General features: G+C 39.1%; 1 protein-coding gene across 6 annotated transcripts in view; it reads left to right on the top strand.

Moving 5' to 3' along the window:
• Positions 1-15,399, top strand: part of SLC25A21 (solute carrier family 25 member 21) — a 272,979-nt gene that overhangs the window by 237,519 nt on the left and 20,061 nt on the right. For 5 of the 6 annotated variants that reach the window (XM_072864537.1, XM_072864534.1, XM_072864536.1 and 2 more), the window contains 2 exons: positions 5,441-5,507; positions 11,992-12,051. In XM_072864537.1, the coding sequence (XP_072720638.1) occupies positions 5,441-5,507; positions 11,992-12,051 (127 nt within the window). The remainder of the gene's footprint in view (positions 1-5,440; positions 5,508-11,991; positions 12,052-15,399) is intronic. The other variant, XM_072864533.1, reaches the window with a different exon arrangement.

The following is a 15,399-nucleotide window of genomic DNA, read 5'->3' as shown; positions in this document are numbered from 1 at the left end:
TGCACAGGTATCTTTGCTGCAGGGTGGCTGACCAGGTAAAGAGGGCTTTACACCAGGAACCACAAGGGAGGGAGAGAGTTACCGCAGCTCTGAGGGAGCAATGGACAGGCTGACAAGCAAAGTGCCTGGGGTGATGTGAACAACAAGGAACACAAAATGAACAAAACAGGGCTTAAGCGGCATCACCTCAAGCATTTGCTTGTAAGCAAGGAAGTCTCTCAGAAGTGCCTGCACAGTAAGGCACACAGCATAGGGCGTAAACATGAGGACTTAGAGATCTGCGTGCAGCTGCAGGGCTGGGATCTCGCTGGGATCCCAGAGATGCAGTGGACGGCTGGCATGACTGGAGTGCTGCAGTGGAGGGATACAGGCTCTTTAGGAAGGACTGGCCGGGAAGACGAGGAGGGGGAGTTGCCCTTTATGGGAGAGAGCAGCTGGAGTGCATGGAGCTCTGCCTGAGGGGGAATGATGAGAGCTTATGGGTAAGGATTAAAGAGCAGACCAATACTGGTGACTCTGTAGTGAGTACGTACTATGGGCTGCCTGACCAGGAAGAACAAGCGGATGAGGCCCTCTACAGACAGCTAGAAGCAGCCTCACGTTTGCAGACCCTCATCCTCATGGGGACTTCAACCACCTTGATACTTCCTGGAGGGACACTATAGCAGGGCATAAGCAAGCCAGGAGGTTACTGGAGAGCATGAATGATAACTTCTTGACACAAGTGAAAGAGGAGACAATGAGGAAAGGTGCTCTGCTGGACCTCATACTCACAAATGAGGAAGGCCTCATTGAGGATGTGAAGGTCCAAGGGAGCCTTGGTTGTTCTGGCTGTGAGATGGTGGAGTTCAAGATCCTGAGAGGAGGGAGCAGGGCAAAAAGCAAAATCACAGCCCTGGACTTCAGGAGAACAGACTGTGGCCTCTTCAGGGATCTGCTTAGAAAAGTCCCACGGTATAAGGCTCTGGAGGGAAGAGGGGTCCAGAAAAGCTGGATAGTATTCAAGGATCACATCCACTCAAGAGAAGTCCATCCCAACACACAGGAAGTCAGGCAAAAATGCCAAGAGGCCTGTGTGGTTGAGCAAGGAGCTTCTGACAAAACTCAAACATAAAAAGGGAGTATACAGAAGGTGGAAGCAGGGACAGGTAACGTGGGAGGAGTATAGAGACAGTCTGACCATACAGAGGCATTGTTAGGAAAGCCAAAGCCCACCTGGAGTTGAACTTGGTGAGGGATGTCGAGGGCAACAAGAAGGGCTTCTGTAAGTATCTAAGTGGTGAAAGGAAGACTAGGGAAAATGTGGGACTGCTGCTGAATGGGGCAAAGGCCCTGGTGACACAGGACATGGAAAAGGCTGAAATACTGAATGCCTTCTTCACTTCAGTTTTTAGTAGCAAGACCAGCCTTCAGAAATCCAAAGCTCTGGAGAGAGGAGGAAGGTCCGGCAGAAGGAATACTTACCCCTGGTGAAAGAGAATCAGCTTAGAGAATACTTAAGCAAACTTGACATACATAAGTCCATGAGCCCTGTGGGATGCACCCACAAGTGCTGAGGCAGCTAGCTGATATCGTTGCAAGGTCACTCTCAATTATCTTTTAATGATCATGGCAACTGGGAGAGGTGCCTGGGGACTGGAAGAAAGCAAATGTCACTCCTATCTTCAAAAAGGGCAAGGAGAAGGATCCAGAGAACTACAGACTGGTCAGCCTCACCTTGATCCCTGGGAAGGTGATGAAGCAACTAATCGTGGAAACCGTTTCCAGGCACATGAAGCACAAAGCAACGACTGGGAGCAGTCAGCATGGATTCAGAAAGGGGGAGTCATCCTTGACCAACCTGATAACCTTCTATGATTAAATGACTGGCTTGGTATATGAGGAGAGAGCAGTGGGCATTGCCTACCTAGACTTCAGTAAGGCTTTCAACGCTGTCTCTCATAAGATCCTCATAGAGAAGCTATTGAAGTGTGGACTGGATGAGCAGACAGTGAGGTGGATTGAAAACTGACTGAATGGCCAGGCCCAGAGGGTGGTAGTCAGTGGTACGAAATCTAGCTGGAGGCCAGTAATTAGCGGTGTGCCCCAGCAGTTGATACTGGATCCAACTCTGTTCAACACCTTCATTAATGACCTGAATGATGGGGCAGAGTGTACCCTCAGCAAGTTAGCTGATGATAAAAAACTGGGAGGAGTGGCTGATATACCAGATGGTTGTACTGCCATTCAGATGGACTTTGACACGCTGGAGAAATGGTCTGACAGGAACCTCATGAAGTTCAACAAGGGGAAGTGTGAAGTCCTGCACCTGGGAAGGAACAACCCTATGCACCAGTATTATACTGGGGACCAACCAGCTAGAAAGCAGATTTGCAGAAAAGGACCTGGGGGTCCTTGTGGACACCAAGTTGAACATGAGCCAGCAATGTACCCTGCAACCAAAAGGGCTACTGATATCCTCGGCTGCATTAGGAGGAGTGTTGCCAGCAGGTCGAGGAAGGGGATCCTTCCCCTCTACTCAGCACTGGTGAGGCCACACCTAGAGTGCTGGGTCCAGTTCTGGGCTCCCCAGTACAAGAGAGACATGGACATACTGACAAGAGTCCAGCAAAGGGCTGTTAAGATGATTAAGGGACTGGAGCTTCTTTCATATGAGGAAAGGCTGAAAGAGCTAGGACTGTTCTACCTGGAGGAGAGAAGGCTCAGGGGGGACCTCATCAATGTGCACAAATACCTAAAGGAAGGGTGCAAAGAGGATGGAGCCAGGCTCTTTTCAGTGGCACCCAGTGACAGGACCAGAGGCAATGGACACAAACTGGCACAGGGTGCCCAGAGAGGTTGTGGAGCCTCCATCCTTGGGGATATTCAAAAGCTGTCTGGATGTGGTCCTGGGCAACCGGCTCTAGGTGGCCCTGCTTGAGCAGGGGTTTGGACCAGATGATCTCCAGAGTTCCCTTCCATCCTCAAGCCTTCTGTGATTCGGGAGCAATGGATAATTGCTTTTCATATTTTCAGTTCCCATTTCTCTAGAATTTTCAAACAGTCCACTGCCTGGTCTGCTGATCATCTGAATTGCTGGCATTTCAACACCGAGCTGTGATAGAATGGTGGATTACTCTTTCGAAGTGATTACCTGCCTCACAGGATTGCTGAGATGGCAGATCTGTTGCTCAAATTCCTGGTATATCCTTTCCCTCTCTGAAAAGTTTTCCCTGAGATTCTCAGAGACCATGGGAATGTTACAAGGTTTATATATTCAACGGCTGCATACATTTGAGTATACAAGAAGGCAATGTGGAAAAGCTACGTGTACTGCTGTGTAAGGCTAAGTAATGCTGCTATGTGTTTTTAGAACTGAATTGTTGCTTTACACTGCGTATTTCTCTGCTTATGCTTCTCTTACTGACGAGGAAATCTGGACCAAGTTTGGGTCTCACTTTTTTGTAGTCAGAGCTTCACCTGTGAGTAGAACAGTGGAGCACTTTTCATTTTCCAGTTCCAATCATGCTGGAGTACTAGAAATTCCAAATGGGATGCCTGTTGTAGATATGCTTACAGTGTTTTAGATTGAGCTGAAAGGAAGAAAGTGTTTATAGGGATCTGTGTTCTTGTAGCTGATCCTACTTGGACCTCAGTTTCCGTTTGAACTCACATTAAACTATGAATCACATGCTTAAAGTTATTCAACATTTCAATAGCTTGCTGAATCAGCAAGAATATACTCTGAATATGTATGAACCATTAAAGACTAAGACTGGATCCAGTATATCTATATTGTTGTACCCATAGCTATAGATATCTATAGTTATATCCATATCTATGTGGATAGATATAGGTATATGTATGTATGTATATATATTTAAGTTTGGAAAGTGAGACTTTGGGGAAATTCAAACATCTAACGACTCAACTGAATTCCTGAAATCTCCTACCCAAGGACTTTCATTTTTTTGTCATCAAACCATCATTGTGTAAAATGCTCAAAGTTTCCTTTTATCATGGACTGGAATTCATAACTTGCTTACTTCAGAGGAAGAATAAGCGATATTCCCACTCTGGAGCATCTTACAAAGCCTAAATTATTTTATTTATATTGGAGCAGCTTAAAAGGGGAACTCCAGAGAAGCATTAGAAGAAGGATAGAAAAAATGGTATAGCATTTGTGGTATTTTACATTCACGTGGGGAATATTAATTTAATTGTTTTCCTTGGATGTGCACAGGATAACTATAGGAGAATCTGTTGATGTGATGACTCTTCCACACCCTGCAAAAATATTCCAAGTAATAGGCTGTTTTAGAAAGGTGAATCACCACCTTTCAACATCATCACCTTTCAACATTTTAAAAAGATGCAAATGCTTTGCTTTAAAAAGTGATTTCTTCTGTAGACAGAATCCTCTTACAGTCCTGAAAGAAGTGATAAACACTGAAGATGGATAAGTTGTAAGATACACCCTTGTTGGCTGGCAAGGTAGCTTCTTGCTGATGCATTAGATGCCTTTCTGAACCCTCCCCATGCACTATCTAGGTTAATGTGGAGACCTAGCAGACAAGAACTATGTCTAGTTTTACGTCACCTGGAGATTTTGAGAACTACCTGTCATTTAAAGCATTCCCAAGACCCAGCGTTATGCATCTACATTGGCCTTACAAGCAGAGCTCAGGCTGCCTGCAAATGCCATGTGTGCTTGTAGCAGGCTATATATATATATATAAAATTTAGGTGATGCAAAGCAAAGCATTGCAACAAGTGGATCTTTGGCTCCAGGCCAGCTCCAAAAATAACTCCTTAGCTGTTTATGGAGCCAGGCAAGAGAGGGGCAAAGACCTGAATGAGTACAGTAGCGAGATATTGCCCAAATGTTTTTTCCAAGATGAAAAACATATATTCTGTTATGGCTCTGTGAATAGCTAACTTGTGTTAAAACTAAGTTGTCAAAAAAATTACTTCATCTATTTTGAGGCATATTTAAAACTAAACTTTAAAAGATGCCTTAACCTAGCATCTGAAGATGAGCATGCAGTTTTTTTGTATGCAACTTGCTGAAGTCACAGTTTTTTCTAAATCTGTATTTTGTGACTTCAGTTTTTAATATTATTATTGCTATGTCAAGAAAACTAAAACAATGAAATAATACTTCCTCTTCTTTGTGAAAACTGTTCCTCTTCCTTTAAATACAATTTCTTGTCTACTCAGAAAAAATGGATTTAATTTTAACTTATTCATTGCTGATTTTTTGATACCATCTCACCAGTACATAATAGAATGGGTAGCATATTAGTTACTTAGCAAGTAAGCAAAGAGTATCATTATTTGTCTGTATGCTTGGAAATGTTGAAAGGTTAGTTGCTTTACTCAAAAGTGAAAATAGAATTGTCAGTATGGTAATGATATGTTGTTTATCCATGCAAAAATAATTTCTTTTTTTCTTCAATAGATTGCTTGGCTTCTACAAAGGAATATTTCCTCCCATCTTGGCTGAAACACCCAAAAGGGCAGTGAAGGTAAAAACCCCATACTTCCTCATTTAAAAATATGAGTAGGGACAGTGGCATCTGTAAAACATTTTATTTCTCCCCCACTGATTGACATTAGAATCTTAAACTTATTTGGCATATTAATCCTCTGATTTTTACTAGGAGGAAACTTTTCTGTTGATAGCACAATAAAAACTGTGCTTGATTAAGAAGTGTAGGATAAGGTTCTTAAATGCTAGGCTATTTTTGACCTGTAATGTTACTGAAAAACAAATTACAATTAGTTTATATAATCAAAATTAATAAAATACTTTAAGTGATATTTTAGCCTCATAATTACCCCTGGTTTAGACATTTTGTTTCACTGAAAATGCCTAGCAACTTGCAAAACAACTAAGAATAGCTTAATAAATTAACACAAGAAGCCATTAAAGAAGCCACTCCTAATAAGTACTTACTCAGTAACTTGAAGTAGTATATCTGTAGGTTTGAGGTGCTGCCCAGAGTTTTCTTGTACTCCAAAGAGCACTCTACTCCATACTCTCACTTTTTTACAGATTTAACATAGTAATGAGTATGACTCTTCATCATGCAAAGAACATTTTACTCCAGCTCTCTTACAGTTGAAATAGATGCTAGCCTATCAAAGTGTATTTGCTATCAAACGTTGATCTGATTTTCTTTTATTATCCTTTATGTTGATTTGTAGAGCATTATTTTAGTAATATTCCTAACCAAATATGTCAATACATCAATTTTTTTCAGTTGTCATGCAACCTTTTTAATTAAAACCTAGTCATTAAGCATCTCATCTTAAAGTCCTAAATCTATTAAAGCATCCATTGTGTTATGAGCTTCTTTGTCTTTTACTTCAGAACTTTGAAGTTTCCCATAGTTGCACCAAATGTGTCTAAAAGCAGTTATTATACAGAATGTCTTAATATTATTTTCTTTCTTTTTTTATTTCTTTCTAAAAAGGCTGCATATGATTCTGGTCCTTAGTCTGCAATTAATCATTCACATTCCAATTCCTTTACAGAGGAATAATATTTGTATAAAGTGACAGGATGTGACCTTGTAACAGAATCCTAAAGGAGTTCTGGTAATGTCATCTTCTTGTTTGCATTGGCATTTTAGATGCAAATGACATATGTCACCTATCTCAAAATTATTTAATACAACTAAGAAAACTAAAAACTCTTTAATAGCAAAGTGGCAGTGAAGAATAGATGGATGATATTTAGAAGATTTCTAATAACTCATTTTCTTCGGACTGTGATGTTTCCTATGTCTCTCCATTTCATTTCATTTCAAACAGGTCAAAGTCAATCTGATCATGCTTTTTAGATTCCAGCACATACTTAGCTAAAATACAAACCCAGGTTTGATTTCTCTCCTACCAACCTGAGTCATTCAAAAATCTTGAGTCACTTTCTCTTACTCAAATTGATTAAATTGGCTTAAAACCCATGACATTCAATATAATTGTAGAATCATAGAAAGATTTAAGTTGAGGGGGATCTCTGGAGATCATCTGGTGAGCCTCCTGCTCAAAGCAGGGCTGATTTCATGGTTAGATCATGTTGCTCAGATGGGTTGTCTAGTCGAGTTCTGAAAATCTTCAAGGATGGAGACTGCAGCCTCTCTGTGCTCCTGCTCCAGTGCTTAATCGCTTTCACTGTGAAGAATTTTGCCTTATATCCAATCCAAATTCCTCTGTCGCAACTTTCACCTGTTGCCTTTCGTGGTTCTGTTGTGGACCTCTGAGAAAGTCTGACTTTGTCTTCTGTACAACCTTTAGATGGTGGAAGACAGGAATTAGATCCCTTTAGCCTTCTCATCTCCAGGCTAAACAGACTCAGTTCTCTCAGCCTCTTGTTGTACATCATAAGCTCACAGCTCCTTAAATGGTGCTCCTTTAGTGGGATGCTTTCTACCTAATGCTTGGGCATTTACGTGAGGGCTCAGTAGTTTTTCTGCAACCATGACAATCAGATTTAAATGCTAAACATGTTTTTTAATTAAATCATTTAATTCTTTAATTCTTTACACTATCCCTTTAAATTTTATGCTCTTCCTAGGACACCAGGAGTACTTTAAGTTACCTTAAGACATCAGCTATATTCTACATTAGAAGAATTCAGTGACAGAATAGGGCAGGACAGTAATGTCCTTGTAAGAACCTGGATACGGAAGCAATTCCATGTGACATTACATGCCAGCACAATTTCTAACATCCAAAGTGGGGTTTGTACCCATGCTTTGACCTGAAGAGAATCCAGCTTGTCTCAAATTTCCACTAACCTTATTTGGATATGACCCCAACAGAAAAGTCACTACTTCCTTTGGCTCACTCTCCACCTTTTCTTCTTCTAAGAGTTTTCCTCATTTTAACAGGCCCCAAGATGTCCCTTCTCCACTGCCAAAGTGACTAGTGAGATTTAGAGGAAGACTATGTCCATGCCTATGTGTTTGAGACTTGAGAAAGCCCAAAATGTAGAGAGGCAATTTCTAGGTTCCAGCAGCCTTGGTTTGTGTTTGTAATGAACTTTTTTGAAAACTTCTAGTTATAGTGTCTTTTATATCTCATAAAAATGTATAGAGAATGGACAAGGGAGATTTTGTACTAAGAAGAAATGTACTTGTGCTACTGGAATATTGTATTTATCTGGTGTGGATATTTGCAAATAAAAATAAAGCTACTAAAATGAAGTTATTTAGCACCAGTTATTCAGATAAGTGTTGAAGATACAGCTTCACTTTTAGTCAACTATGTTCTCATGTCTGTCTTGCTATTTCTTTTTCTCTCTCTCTCTATTTCCCTTCTAAAAAGAAAGCTGGTATTTCTGGAAGACAAAAAGTCAAAGTTTATAACTTTATGTTAGATTGAACTTGGAGGAAAGAAGCAATGATGCTAATACAATGGTTAACAGATGAACTTTTGGGGCAAATTTATATTGTCCATGTGTTCCCAGACATCTTGTTTCAAGCATATATTTTTACCTTAGAGTTATTGAGACATCTGGTAAGTACTTTGGCTATTTTCTGTGTAACTTGAATTAAAGTGTATCTTTGCCAGATGGACAATAAGGGTTATTATATACACAAAAGCATGTTTTAAATACATTTATTCTGAGATTTTTTTTTGCACAAAGCTATTAACTTAATACAACTGTAGAGAAAAAGACAAATTACCCTGTGGTTTTTAAAAACATTTTGGGTGGACCTGCATGATATAAATCCCTATGATATAGCTAGATACTTTTTGGCAAAATTGTATGTATACTAGCCACTCTAGTATACCCAGCAACATTTATACTGAGTTTTATTGCTATTGATTTGTTTTCTTTAAAAAATGATATAAAACGGTTACTATTAAGTATTTATTTTATTTATGACTCTAGGAAGCTATTGATTTTTAAAGTAACATTTTTAAGACCAAAAAATTGCTAGGTAATGTATTTCTGCCTTTATTACAACTATTTTACAGATCTGTAACATTATGGAAAACATTAAGGAATACCAGAAATTCCATTAAAGGTTAGGAGGGTAACAACGAGTAGAAAGATGCTGGAGAGAGAATAAAGCAAACTTGATCACAATAAGAAATTGATTTAGCTCAGTGAAGTAACTCACCCACCCACAACTGACACTTTCTCAGAGACTTCCTTTTACCTATAAAATATCTTCAGTTATCCAAAAAGATAGACCTACAGACTAAGTAACACTTCTATCTTTTCTGATTATTGGCAAGGCCAGTACAACAATTTTAAACATATTTGCAGGATGTTTGCAAGATTGGTGTTCAATCTGTGCACTATTTGCAGCACAGTTAAAATCAGGGCCCAATTCTAGGACCTTTTCTGCAAAATGAGATAATAATCCCTGCTGAGGATAAAAAAAAGTATCTATCCACTGGCCAGAGTATCAGTCCTTCAGTTTTCAGAATTTAGCATCCTAATTTTGCATTATGTATACATCTTCCCTCCTGCTTTAAATGTGGTGGCGTTATTAACACATTAACACGCGGTTCTCTGATGGTTTTGGTGTAATTCTAGTGACTTTTCATTTGAAGCAGGTCTTGATTGAAAAATATTACTGACTTTGCCATAGGACAGGGTTCTAAACAAGTTAAAATGACAGTGTGGTGCTTATTACTCGTGTTCCTGTACACGTGGTTTATGGAAAAGCTGTTTTGTTCTGATAGGTCTGTGGTAACTGAGCCCTGAGGGACTGAGCTTGTCTTCTTTGGCTGAGGGCCCAGCACAGGTCACCCAGTCTTTCTATTTTGTCTGAAAAACTCTATTCCCCTACGTTTCTTACGATTCCCACATCTCCGTTGACCTCATTTCCCATTGCCTTCCTCTCGTGGTCAAACAGTTTGATTGTCACATGCATGGGCAGGTGCTATGTGAGGGACCACGGCCTCACATGTGGGAGCGAAATGCACAGACTTTCAGAGGATCCCACCTTCATTTGAATCAGCTTGCTCTAAACTAATCAGGTGCTACAGGTCAACTTTGCAAAATAGCCAGGAAAGTCAGAGGTTCTAGTTATTTACCTTTGCTATACCGGGATGTGACAGCTCTTGCTCTAGCAGATATCCACCCGCGCTGATGCTGTCTTGGTGAAGCTGTGACACGTTTTTGTTGTTCAGTCCCATAATACTGGACGTGCCATGTAAAAGCCACTTTCCTTTTGCACACAAAGTCGTGAATACTTCTTGGACATGTTACAGGACTCACAAATAGTGAGCTGTAGTTAGGGGCCTTGTGTTGTTCATTGTGTGAAAATTGCATGGAATAACACCTCCAATATCTTTGGTTTTACCTGGAATTCAGATATCTACTCTTTATAACGTGCACGATTTTCTGTTATCCTCATTCCTCATGCTAGAAGATGGTTTTCACTGCCCTCAGAACTGTCTTATGTGGCATCAACCTGACGTGCTTTTTCAGAGGCTTCAGCAACATATTTGCAGAATATGAATTTGAAATAACATGGGTTTGGGGGATATTTGCTGTACATGGAAGCACTGGACTAGAAAGGATCTCTTAGGTCAGCACGTCTAGTCCCCTGCTCTTCTCTAATCTCCTTCATAAACTTATCAAACTCTCCCTTACAAGTGACTAAGATTTTTCCCCCCATTATTCTTATTGGAAGACTGTTTCAGGACCCCACTCCTTTGGTTGTGAGAAAGCTTCATCAGATTTCAAGCCACATTCTATTTATGAGTAGTTTTTACTTTTATACCCGATTACTTTATGTTACATATCTTTCCTTTCCTTGTTTTTCATTCTCTTGCAGCCTCTTTTTAGCTAGACTAACCAAGGCAAGCATTTATTCTCCTTCAGTCTTCATTCTTAAAAAAATCTTTAAGATCTCCTTATGGTCCTGGTAACCCTGTTTTGAATATGCTGTAGTCTGAGTCTATATTTTTTGAACAAGGGTGGCCAGGATTGTGTGCTGTATTTCAGAGGGCATTTTACCAATAATTTGTAAAATGTCACAAATACCCTTTCTTTAGAGTATACCTTGACTGATGCATCTTAGACTTTGTGTCCACAGACAAGGAAATAGGCAGTGAAAGTCTGTCCGCATATATCAATGGGAAGCTTCTTATTGACTTCAGTGCAGTCGGGGTTATTCTCAACACTGTTCTTGGAAGAACAAACCTGTTAATCTATTCCACTTTGATTTTTAGAAGATTTCACAAAAAGTATTCTGAAAATTAATGGATTTGGGTGGCAAGAAGTGTTAGGGTGCAAAATGAACTATTTACAGATGGTTGCCTTTCTCCATGTTGGTGCAGGTGAAACTGAGCTTCTCGTTTCTTTCTTGAAGTTCAAACACAAAAGAGCAGAGCTTTCAAAACTCATCCTCTAAGGAATCACAGATGCTCAGAATTTCTGAGCACCACTGACTGAAAGAAGACAATTGGGTGAAAGATTTATTTGTAAAGAGCAAAAACTAAAAGAAATGTGTCTGTTGACAGTAAAAGATTATAAAAATCTACAGACTTTCCATCTTCAAAATCTGCAATTACATCTCTCTGATGAGAAGTAGACTAATATCTGAGAAATGTGAAAGTGATCACACTATATTATATTAAAGATGTGAAGGTGATTTCTTGGGAGAAATGATAGTATCTGCTACTACATCTATACCATTATATGAAAGTTAGATGCCAGAGGAAAAGTGTGTAAATTAAAAACACGAACTATGTGTTGTAAGTGAACTCTTAGATAAAACATTACTTTAATTGCACTTATGCTGCTATAATGCATGATACACTAATAAAATCAGTTCTGAAGCCTAATTGTCTACTATTGCACATCTAACACTGCTACAAAGAGTGTGAAACAAAAGTGGCTTATGTTTATTTTGCAGAATTGCACTCGGCTACTCAGGATATGAGATAGTGAAGCTCCACTGTAGTTTGGTTTTACTCATTTGCATAAGTAGCTCATAATTTTTTCCAATGCAACTTCAGTCTAACTTTTATTTACAGTTTTTCACCTTCGAACAATACAAGAAGCTACTAGGATATGCATCACTACCGCCAGGAGTGGTATGTATGGATACAGAACTTCATGTTCTAATTTAATATATGTATACTGAACAGTCCCATCCATTTCCTCCCATAGAAGGAGCCCAAAATTAAAGGGGACAGTTCAACCAACAGTTTTTCAGAACAGGCTTGTCCCTTGAAAACTTTGACAACAGAATTTATCAAAATGATAGTTATGTTAATTTTTATATCAAATGTCTTCGAAATACTTCCCTACAATGTCATAACATTTGTTAACAGGGATAACGACAGTCACCATGGAAGAGTCTGTATGCAGCTTGTCCTTCTTCATTCTTGCAAAATAACAAAAAAAAGTTAAACATTATCAATTTTTATTTATTCATGTGATAGTGACTAGAGACCTCACCCAGCTATCAAAGTGCTGTTCTGCAAGGCACAGTGCAAGTATAACAAAAATATAGACCTCAGTCTTATTCTAAACACTTTATAACAGAAACATAAACTATTGATGGGAAACTGCTACCTCCTTTGAAGTCAATGGCAAAACTCCCTTATACTTCAGTGGAGTTAGGATTTCGTCTCAAGAACATAACTTTTAAAAACAAAATACAGGACATACATACACACAAAAATGTTTTAATGCTAAAGTGTAGCTTACATATGTTGTCTGCATTCTCATATATGGGACCTAATTCTGCTATCATACCATTTGGAATAAAAAATTTTTTATAAGAATTACCACTTTCTGTGGTGTAAGAATGTAAGTAATAGTAAATATATGTTTTCACAATAATGGCATCACAACTGTAGGAAACAGAACCACAGAATCACAGAATCGTATAGGTTGGAAACGACCTTTAATCATCGAGTCCAACCGTGAACCTAACACTACCAAGACCACCACTACACCATGTCCATAAGCACCTCATCCAAATGTCTTTTAAATACTTCCAGGGATGGTGACTCAACCACTTCCCTGGGCAGCCTGTTCCAATGCTGGATAACCCTTTCAGTGAATTAAAATTTCCTAATATCCAGTCTAAACCTCCTCTGGTGCAACTTGAGGCTGTTTCCTCTTGTCCTACCCCTTGTTACCTGGGAGAAGAGACCGACCCCCACCTCTCTACAACCTCCTTTCAGGTAGTTGTAGAGAGCCATAAGGTCTCCCCTCAGCCTCCTTTTCTCCAGGCTAAACAACCCCAGTTCCCTCAGCTGCTCCTCACAAGACTTCTGCTCCAGACCCTTCACCAGCTTTGTTGCCCTTCTCTGGACACGCTCCAGCACCTCAATGTCTCTCTTGTAGTGAGGGGCCCAAAACTGAACACAGTATTCGAGGTGCAGCCTCACCAGTGCTGAGTTTTGATATCTTTATGGTTACACTATAAAGGTTTTGGTAATGAATGTTTCCCAATACTGATCGTGATAATATTTTCACAAAAATCTTGAAAAAGGGTGCACATAACTTCTATGGGAGATGCTGGCCAGTTTTCCCTGAAATCATAAGGTTTTGTTTAAAGGCCATTTTTAACTATCAAGTTGTTTCTTTCTTGAAAATTTTCGATAAGTTCTCATTTAGTACTTCTACTTTAATCTGTTGCTTCCTTCCAGTTTACTTATTTTGCATTTGTTAAATATTTTTTTTCTCCGTAGAGGCTCCTGCATTTTTCTTATAATTATCAGTGTATCAGAACATTAAGCAAGACTAAAAATGTGAATTATCTGGAGGAGGGTAAATACCCTCTTTCTTTGTTAAATAACAAACAATAAAATCCTGAACAGCTGTATTATAGCTTTCTTGGTCAAATGAGTTTTGAATTGGAATTTGTTTTATAGTTTTGGCTTTCGAGAGAAGTTTGTGATGACTGAAGGAAATATGTAAAATCTTGTCTTGTAAGAACAAATAACTCTCCACACCATGTGAACAAAAATTACATCAGAAAAAAAGGAGACATTTGCTTTATCATTATTTCAGGTCTCTTTCAAACAGTATTACTGCCATTTACCTTTGCCTTCCATTGCAGCAACTGAATGGTCATGGAAGCATATTAACTAATTTAAAGCAAGTTTACTCTTCCTCTTAATTATTCCACTGACCCTATAGTTGTTTACAGTATCTCCTGTTTTATCTTGGGTTTTTTCCAGCAGGCTCTTCTCTTCCTTAGATGCAAATAGAGAGTCAGATATTCGTTCTCTAGCAAGTGGAAAGAACAGAGTTTAAGGTTCCGTAGTACACCATCACTTTTCTGGAGGAAAATATGCTGGAAACTTGTAAACATGCAATAGCTGACCAAAAACTGCTCTGATTCATATAGCAGATGCAGCAACCATCAGACACCTCTGACATTTTTAGTGCAATTCTGTTACCATAGAGGCAGTTCTGCCCCTAAGATAGCCATGGTAGCAAGGGAAAAAGAAGGCTGAGAGGGTCTAAGCTAGGCAGAATGCTTCTAGGTGCCTCAACAGACCTCATATCAAGACAACATTTATTGTTAAAAGAGAAATGCATACATGAGCAACATCCTCCTGCAGGCTTCAGTCTCATGGTTGATGGTGAAAGGGATACGTTATGTTCCCATCTCATATTGAAAAAATAGATTTGTTGGTAACACAGTGTTCTCCAAGGCAGTAAGGCTGGAGCTTGCCACTACCCTCCTAACTTACCATTCTTCTCTTTCCTGCACTCTCAAGAGTCCCTGCTCAAATCCCTCTGTATTGAATAACTTATTTTTCTCACTATTGTTTTTTCATTACCATTGGTTTCCTTGAATTTTAGCAGATGTACTCAGTATATTGTGTTTTGGTCCTGGGACTCTTTTCAGCCCCTAGAAAGTTTGGAGATGTTAAATGGAGGCAATAAATGTGTAAAATTATCACAAAAATTAACCCCTCTGAATTTTCTCAATTGACCTAAATATTGCAATATTCTTTTTCTGTTACAAATTAATTAAGGTATTTTTAAATGCTGGATGGAAAGCAAAGCAGTGAATATCTCCATTTCTATGGCTGTAATGTACCATCAGCTTCTAAGTAAATGGAGTTAATTCGTTCTTGCAGAGGATGCTGATATTTCCACGTGTGCCACTCATTCCCCTATAAACCTTTTCAGGACTGATATTTTCTTAGGAGGACTTTTCTTCTACTTGTGCAATTTGCTTAAGTACTGCACTATTTGAATTTCTTACATTTCTTTTATTTTTGAAGTTAATATGTTAGTGTTATATGCTTATTGCTCAGTGCAGACTTTTTATTTTTTCCAGTGCTGCATAACTGCATTTATATTTGTGATTTTATTCAGACTCCACCCAAAGATAACATGAGGGCTTTTTTTTTCCATGTTTTCATAATAAATTGGTACCACAATTTTTCTTCCAGCTGAAAAGATAATTC

This window comes from Ciconia boyciana, chromosome 6 (assembly GCF_034638445.1).
Source record: "Ciconia boyciana chromosome 6, ASM3463844v1, whole genome shotgun sequence".
NCBI classification, from domain to species: Eukaryota; Metazoa; Chordata; class Aves; order Ciconiiformes; family Ciconiidae; genus Ciconia; species Ciconia boyciana.
The sequence above is the reverse complement of the archived record's forward strand: the minus strand, read 5'-3'. Positions and strand labels throughout refer to the sequence as shown.